Source organism: Crocodylus porosus, unplaced genomic scaffold (assembly GCF_001723895.1).
Source record: "Crocodylus porosus isolate Cpor-Errol unplaced genomic scaffold, CroPor_comp1, whole genome shotgun sequence".
Classification (NCBI taxonomy): domain Eukaryota; kingdom Metazoa; phylum Chordata; order Crocodylia; family Crocodylidae; genus Crocodylus; species Crocodylus porosus.
In genome coordinates this window covers 16436854-16445810 of record NW_017728911.1, presented here as the reverse complement: position 1 = coordinate 16445810, position 8957 = coordinate 16436854, and the positions used below count along the sequence as shown (strand labels likewise).

Here is an 8957-nt window from a genome sequence, read left to right as displayed (position 1 = left end):
AAAGTACGTGGGACATATATAACTTAACTAGACTGAATTATGTCACTCTAGAGGAGCATGACTGTTCACATCATCACTGCCTTTTATTAATCTTGTATATAACTCAATGCCCCTCACCTCAAAAAAAAAAAAAAAAAAAAAAAAAAAAAAGTTGTAATTTAATTTAGTTGACAGTCACAAAAGTAAGAAAATCAAAAGGTGTGTTGCATCTAACAATGTTTGCCTTTTACGCTATTCTGGAACAACATCTCCCTACTACAAAATGGTCAACATGGTGAAACTTTAGCTGTGCCCCAATGGGATTTCAAATTTGATACAGTTGCTTGATGGAAGAAATGGACTCAACTTTCTTACCTTGTATGTGTTCTTCAGAGTTCTGGAAAATCCCTTGCTGATGCTTGAAAAAGTAGATGTTGAACCAGCTCTCCTATTTCTTAGTGTCCTGGTTACCGTGAATCTTATTTTCTGTCAGCTAACCAAGGCTCATAGGGTTTCAGTTAAGACAAATGTCAATTTAATTTATTTTCTTTAAATTGATAACATAATTTCAGAAAACTAAAATTCTCCATCTTTCATTTATGTTGTTGTTGTTGTTAGTTTGTAGTTTTTAAACAAGAGTGTGAGCCAGCCTGTGGTGTGTATGAAGATCAGGAAAGGGACTGGCAACACAACCACAGATCGGACAGGTAGCAGAAAACAGAGAAGCAGATTAGGAGTGACGCGTGGGGAGGGCACAGGGCTGATTTGTGAAACATCTTCCAAAAAGGTTGGTCCCCACTGAATTAGACTGTTAATCAGGGATCCTGGTTTTCCCTGATAAATTAAAATTGTCTGATTAAAAACCCCAAAATCTGTGATTATAATGAAAGGCCACTAATGTATATGTGTGTGTTTGTATGTATGTAGGTAGGTATCAATTGTACATAATATTGTCTTGATATAGTTACAGTTTTAAAGCAACCTGAAAGCCTACCAGTGGTTCAATCACTATCTAATATTATAAAAGCCCAAGTCAGTCTGTCTGTCTGCCTAACGCTTTATTTGTGCTCTGATTGGCTGTCTTGGCAGCCGATTAGAGTGCCCCACACAGGCAGGGATAGACAGTAGAATGTTGCCATGACAGTGGGGACTGAGGGGCTGGCGGGGAGGGAGATGATGGGGACTGGAGCACTGCCATAATGGAAGTGACAGAGCAGGGGGGGCAAGGCCAGCAGCACTGGTCTTGCCCCCCAAGTCTGCTCCTTGGAGCCAGGGGCCAGGGCCTTCCCCCCCACCCCCGAACAACAAGCAGCAGGGAGGGGAGGTGGCAGGGAACAGGAGAGGGAGGAAAGCAGAGAGGGGAGAGGGGTTTACTGGTGACTGTGCCCCACTGCCATTGTGAGTGCTGCTGCGGTTGTGGGCCCCAGTCCTGACTCAAAGCAGCAGTGGGAAGGAGAGGGGCATCAGCCCTGGCCCTGCCCTGGGGAACGGCCCCAGTGCTGCCCCTGCCCCCACCCCTGACCTGAAGTGGTGGTGGGAGGCGGGAAGCAACCCAAAGGGGTTGGGGGGGAATGAGGGGGAACACCTCAGCCCTGACCTAAAGCAGCGGTGGAATGGCCCTGGCCCCAGACCCGGCCCAAAGCGGTGGGGGAGGAAGAGGGAATGGCCCTGGCCCCAGACCTGGCCCAAAGCGGTGGGGGAGGAAGAGGGAATGGCCCAGGCCCCAGCCCGAAGTGGCGGGGGGGAGGCGGACAGAAGCCCTGGCCCTGCCCTGGTTCGAAGCGGCAGTGGGGAGGGAGAGGGGGAGTGGTCCCGAGGTGGGGTGGGGGAAGGGATGCAGGCTTGTGTTCCCACCTGGCCCTGCCCTGCAGTCATTTTTGATGGGCAGCTGGCTAGTAATAAAATAAATTCTAAATGCATATAAATTTTGCTATTTGGTTTTGGGACTTTTATCATGGAAAATCAGCGCTCCCCCTGCCCCCTTACCTCACTAGGATACAGGTCCAGGCCCCTCACTCCCACAGATCCCCTGGCCCTGCCAGTGCTCCTCACTCCCTCCCCCACCCCAGCCTCTTCCCCCCTACAGTCCCGCTGGTCCTGGTGCCCCTTGCCCCCAACTCACAGCCCCCTTGCCCCCCACAAGAGGCAGCAGCTGCTGCAGTGGAGTGGAGCGCAGAGCCCGGCTTCTACCTCTGCTGCCTTCCAGCTTTTGGCCCAGGCAGGGGTGGGACTGGCTCTCTGGTACTGCACACACTCCCAGGGGGGCAAGGGGGACCCATGTCCCCCAGATCTGTGCATGGGGCAGAGACAAGCATGGGCTGCCCACTCTGCTGCCATCCCCTGGGGCCTCCGCATCCTGTCGGGTGTGACCCAGTGCTGCAGGGCTGTGCAGGGAAGCTTGTTGCCACTGCAAGCTCCATGCTGCCTTGGTGACGCATCCCCTGCCCATGTGGCGGCAGTGGCACAGGTCACATCTTGACAGGGTGGCACAGGGCTTGCAGCAGCAAGCAGCTTCGCCGCACAGCCCCTGTCTGCCCTACAGCATTGGGTTGCACCTGCTGGGCTGTGGAGGCCCTGGGGGAAGGCAGCAGGGTGGGGAGCCCATGCCTGCAGTGGGCAGCCTGCACCTGCCCCTGATGGAACTGTGCCAGCCTGAAGAGACCTCTTTGCAAAACTTCAAAATCCATGGGTTTCTCCATTAAAATGAAAAATCCGCGTTTTCCTTGAGTAAAGGGAAAAATCTGCATTTTTTTTTTCTCCCTTTTTCCACGGGAAACAGAAAACCCAGATCCTTGCGGTTAATTTGCACATGCAAGCTAACTTGACAGTCTAATACAGAGCTGTTATGCAAAACTGTTTTGTCTTATAAAGTTAGATGTAATTGTGTACTATTATGCATGTGCGATTCTTTTATTTTGTATACTTGAAGAGGGGATTCATGCTTTTCTTATCCTTCTGAGGCCTCTTTTGCTGAGGCACCCTGCATCGAAAGACTTTATTAGCCATTGGGTGCTGTAGCACCTTTCCCTGATTTTTGCAATGGTGTCAACATGACTGTTTCTTGGATTAGCTGAAAGGACAGATATTGAAAAACATCACAGCCAAGCTGACTTCTTTCTATCTTCCTCACACTCCCCTCTCAGCTAACCAGTTGTCAGTCTTTGGAACTGGAGCCTTTGAATAACTTGACTCACTAAAACAAAAATCTATTTGTGTGGTTTCTGATTTGTTATGTATTAAAAACTATTTTAAAATGCTTTCAAATGAATTATCATGTTTTGAGAGACAGATACTTAACAGTGGTGTATGTTTATCTGTGATGACAGTAATCCAGGCAGGGTTAGTCACTGTTTCAGGAGGATAACTGATCATTGATTATTTTTTAGTAATTGGATACGTGTTTAGCAGATGAGGTTCTGGTTAACTGAAGAGTTGAACATTCTGTATTAAGAATGTTAAGAACTAAGCTATGTATCATTTCAGTGAACTGATGCCTACAAAGACACCTCAGGCAGTTAGTCCAGAGGAGCCTAGTACTGATAATACAAAGCTTCTTTCCTAGCCATTATATTCTCAGTGGTACTTGTATATTCCTTTCTCCATCAGATGCCCTTAGGACAGGATCAGTCCTAATCAATATTGTTTCTCAGTCGTTTCAGACGGACAGAAAGATCGATAGGATGAACTAATGACAGCTATTTTTATTTTACTTTGTCAGTCTAAGGAAAAATTATAATATTTAACTAGAGTTGCTTGATGTGCTTCATTTAATTGTAGCAGTGTGGGAAGAAAGTAGTTGAAGAATAACTGTGTTAGAGTAGGTTTACACAATATTGCTTGCACTATTGGACTGTACACAATACCTGAGACTTGCTGGGAGCAAAGCCCGTGACTCTTCCATTGATTGCTATGTCAGGCTAGCTTTCAGTTTCTGTGGTTGGACCTGTCTCATTATTGTAACATGTCAGTGCTAGAGCCCACTCACTGACAACCCTACTATAACCAACCAAACAAGAGATTTTTCTTTAGTGGACTTATACTACTAATACTAAGGGGCTATTCGTGAATGCCCTCATGCCTTCATGCTTTTGCAGAAGTAAACTTGTGATTGCAGAATTTAGAGAGTGCTGGGAACCATGAGGTGGAAAGCGTGGTGATTAGGATAAGTGACAAAGTTGTCCAGGTTCCCCACACAATGGTCACTCTTAGAAACGTGCTAAATAGGTTAAATACAGCTGGACCTCTGCTTAGCGCTTGGTAAAACCAGGTAGTCCTAATCATTAGCCTCAGGAACACTGCAAACAAAATAGCCCTTTATATTAATCAAAAACAAAATAAATAGGTTTTTTGAAAATGACTTACATAGGGAAATTAAACAGCTTCATTTCTTTTTTGCTGCTTTATTTTCTGTAAGACATCGTCAAAACTATTATATAGAAAAAACTCACATGTCAGCATTACCAGTTCACATTTTAAGTTGATGCCATTATAGACATTATTAAAGAGGAGATGTTATTTTTAATCTTGCTGGTTTCAAGCTCATTTCACTGTCCAGTAAACTACTGGAAGAGAGAACTGCCAAGAAACTTCTGCCAGCTTCATCCCTTCAACGGTGAAAATCAAAATTGTGATTTCTTAAGGTTAAAACAAAATAGAATCTTCTCTCCTCTCTCTCCTTTAGAAATACACGGAGCTGAGCCTGGGGAAAGGAAAAGTAACACTGCCTGGGCAGCGCAGTGAGCAGGCAGGGTTCCTCCTGTCCACAGCCAGCAGGTAGGGAGCCCCGTGTGCTCACTATGCCGCCCCCATACAGCACGTGCAGTGTTACTTTCTCTCTCCCCCAGGAAAGGCTTCTGCAGCAGAAGCTGCTGCTGAGATGGGAGCTTTTGCCTGGGCATCGCTTGCCAGCAGTATGAAGGCAGGCAGCTGCAGTAACAGGGAACAACAGCCTGTAGCTGCTCAGTTAACTCCATTGCTGCTGGCTGTGTGTTTGCAGCAGCACCTTGAGGATATCCCTTCAGAGCCTGCAGGGGTATTTTCCTTGTCCCCCCATTAAGGGGATACCTCAAGCCACTGCTGGAGCAGACACTGCTGCTGAGAGAAGAGTTGTTCACAGCCAGACAGCAGCTAGGGAGTTAATGGAGCAGTCACAGGTTGTTGCTCTCTCCTATTCCCGCTGTCCCATTATGCTGCTAGCAAGAATTTTTTTTCACTCTGCCTTCTGAAAGGAGGATACAGGTCTTATTTGGGGGCATGTGCTATGTGAGTAAACATGGTAGTTTGTGTGCCCAGAAACTGCTGTGGAAACTGAAGTAGTTTAAAAAAAAAAATTTCAAGGTCCGGCCTGGCCTCCCTCATTATTGTCCAGTTGAGCTCTTGGATACTGCTAGCACAGATTAAATCTAGGCACACATGCAGGCAAATCTTTTTTACATGTTCTTTTTGTAGCTCCATTTTCATCCTTGATTCTGATTTAATGTCAGACATAATAATATAAAAGGTATAAAAACACAAAATAAGTACCAGGTTTCAGGTGCTGAACCAGTATTGAAAAAAAAAATACCACTTGTCCTGATGTTGCCATAAAGATAATTTTTTTTACCTAGCCAAAACTGTAAATATAAAATGGTTTATGCCGTGTGTAAGGCAAGGTGGGATATTAATATGTGAAGAGAAACTATGATTAGTGTCGCTGCCATAGTGAACAGGCTTCTTCTGTTCAGTAGCATCTACTTTATAAAGAGTTCTTTTTGAGTTTGGGCTTTATTTTAATGTTAAACCGCAGAACAAAGGATGTTCAACATTCCGTATGGGCATTTAATCAAAATACATTTTAGGCCTGCATGTTAGATGGCTCTTTAGGACAATGTCTTTGTGTACCGATAGATACACCAGTGCATAAATACAGAATCTGAATGATAGGTTCTAATTTCACACCATATTTTTTTAATCAAATGCATTGTTTTCCTTTTACATTGTAAATTAAACAAAATATTATGATTTTCTTCACAGCTTAGTACAGATTAGTAGGCACACCTTTTAAATATAAATGGTTATGTTCCTTTTCATGAATTGCAGCAATGCTTATTCTTTTCCAGTGTAACTTGCAAGGACAGAACATTTTTTAATAGTAAAACAAATTGTCTTTTAAACTTTAAGACCTTGATTGAAAACTGAATAAATGGTGACAATTGGTAGAAGTGAGTATAATTAATAATCTGTTAACTTAACTTGAAGCTTAGAGAGAGAGAGAGAGAGGGGGAGAGAGATGCAGCTTACATTTCTTTTTTCACTGTTTGTTTTACAGTCCAGTCTTCTTCGACCGGATATGGGCCTTGGAAGCCCAGGTCAGTTGTCATCCTCAGGAAAACCTGGAACACCATATTACCCATTTTCTGGCACAAATTCACGCCGAAGACCACTTCATGACCCGTCAACTCTTGGTTAGTAATGCAGACTATCCTTAAACCTTTAAAGCTGATGCATTTTTGATATGCAACTGTCACATAAAAACAAGGTAATCTTGTGTATTGCAGATTATTCTCTCTAGAGCTAAATAAATCAGAATACAAAATTTAGTTAATTTTTCTTTGAAACATTAATTTGGGTTCAGAACTGATCAGTAGTCCCTTAAAATAAAAACTTAATTGCAAGAGCAGTAATGACAGATGGATAGGAGTTGATGGCCATTTGAAATAGCAGAGTAGTGCCCTTAACCCAGGCCATCATTAACTCCTGAACATGTTTGAACTTAAGGTCATTGCCATTATAAATTGTCAAAATGCAAAGGAAAAACAATTATCCTTTTATACAGTAAAAGTTAATCTACTCAGGGCAGTGTGGAGTTTATGGTACTCACAATGTTTGTAGCTGTTAATGATCAATATAGTAATTAATAGGAGGGAAAAAACTGTTTCTTTGGTGTATGCTATTAGATGGATAATTTTTTTTCTGTTAAAATATGTCTGAACGAAGTTACATAAAATTAATTGCAACTAAATAACATTATGTACAGCATATTCTAGAGATGTTAAGAGATAAGTGGATCTTAATATGTATTTCACTAGTAGTCACTAACAGAATAGTTGACAGCGGTAGCCTCCATGGCAGGGGCGGGCAGAATATGGCTCACAGACTGGATCCAGCCCACTAGGTCATTCTATCCAGCTTGCGGGGCCCCTAAAACATTTAGAAAATTTATATTTATCTGCCCCTGACTGCTTGTCAAAGATGACAGGGGCAATAGGACCCAGGGGAAGCTACCAGCAGGACCAAACCGCTGCAGAAGCAAGGCCAGCCCGGCTCCCCCCCCGCCCCCTTCCCTCCTCCACTGCTCCCAGCCAGAAGCTTTTGGTCTGGGACCCTGGGGCTGTTCCAGCCTCCCTCCACCAGAGAGGGATATTCACACAAGAAAGGGGGGGTGGGAAGGGAGGCAGGGAGGGACTGCAGGTGATCACCCCAGTCCTCAGGGTCGGTCCAGGCAAGCTCCTGTGGTCCCAGTACTACAGATGGGAACCACGTGGTGCCACAGTGGCTGGCAGAGGGGAGGGTGTGTGTGTGGAGAGAAGCAACAGCAGCTGTGGGCAGGCAAGTTAACAAATGGCTGTGACGGGTGGGGGGAAGGAGTAGTGAGCAGGCATGCAGAATGCTGTGACAGCTGGGCAGGAGTGCGGGGCTTGTGCTGGTGTGCCAGGGCCAGCAGGGGCCCAGGGCAGGGTGGCAGGGGCACAGGGTCCAGCTCCCCCCTCTCCCTGCTGGCACAGCCTGGCCCAGCTCCATAGAGGTTCTGCTGGACCACACCCTGTGCTCCTATTGCCCCACTCTGGGCCCTGCCAGTGCTGGCTCTGGCACACTGGCACAGGCCCTGTGCTCCTGCTTAGCTGTTGCTGCACTACATGTGCCGTCTCATGTCCTGGGCACGCAACAGGGCTGGTGCAGCTCCGCAGTGGGACTATCTTCCTTTCTAGGCAGCCCAGGCTGTGGCAGCTCCTTTGCTGCTGCCACTGGCCCCAGCCTTGCAGTACAGGAGGGGACCAACACACACAGCTCAGACCCCCTGCTCTGGCTCCAGGCTCCTCATCTGGGTTCGGCAGCAGCAGTGCTAGATGAACTGCTGCTCAGCAGGGGCCGGCAATTATTTTGGGCAGAGGACTGCTTACTGAGTTTTGTCAAGCCATCAAGGACCACATGACAGGCAGCCAGGGGCAGATGAATATTTATTTACTAAATTTTTTAGGGGCCCCACAGGCCAGATAGAATGGCCTGGTGGGTTGCATCTGGCCCGTGGGCCACATTTTGCCCACCCCTAGCCTAGAGCCTGTGCAGGGCTGCCCTGTGTCTCCACTGCCTCTGGGCTGCCCAGTATAGCAGTAGTGACAGTGCAAAATAGCCACAGGGCAGCCCCGAGGCAGTAGTGATGGAGCCGCACCACAGTCTGGTGTGGGTTCCAGGTGGCTGCACCAGAAACTGCCCAAAAGTGGCAAGGGGGAGGGGCCACTTTGCCCTGAGCCAAGTAATTATTTCTGCCTGGCACTGCCTCTGCTGCTGCTCAGCCCAGACGAACAAGCCTGGAGCTGGTGCGAGGCACACAGGCTTGGGGCTGCACGCACTAGTCCCTGCCACTACTGCAGGGCTGGGGGCAGCAGTAGCAGCAGCAGCCGGAATGAGGTGTCCCAGGTCTGCTGCATGCCTAGGGGTAGCAGGATGTGTCACAGCTGGGTAGTATGGAGTGGGCGCGGGACACACTGGGGCTTCACGCCATTGGCAGCAGTGGCAGGGAGGTGCCACAGGATCCACGGGCTCTGGGTTGTTGCAGGGTGGAGGTAGGTGCTGAGCAGCTCGGTGCGCACAGAGGGATTCCCATGCATACCCTCATAGCCACCCATCCCCCACACATAATACACACCCTAGAAGTACTATACCCACTCTCACACTGACGTACCCATGGGGGGAGCCCCGCTCACTGCTTTACACCCCCC

The 8957-nt window shown here is 47.1% G+C and overlaps 1 protein-coding gene across 11 annotated transcripts in view; it reads left to right on the top strand.

The window, feature by feature from the left end:
• TCF12 (transcription factor 12) overlaps positions 1–8957 on the top strand; it is a 310429-nt gene that overhangs the window by 227914 nt on the left and 73558 nt on the right. For all 11 annotated transcript variants that reach the window (XM_019533496.1, XM_019533504.1, XM_019533499.1 and 8 more), the window contains exon 7: positions 6287–6422. In XM_019533496.1, coding sequence (XP_019389041.1) covers positions 6287–6422 — 136 coding nt within the window. The remainder of the gene's footprint in view (positions 1–6286; positions 6423–8957) is intronic.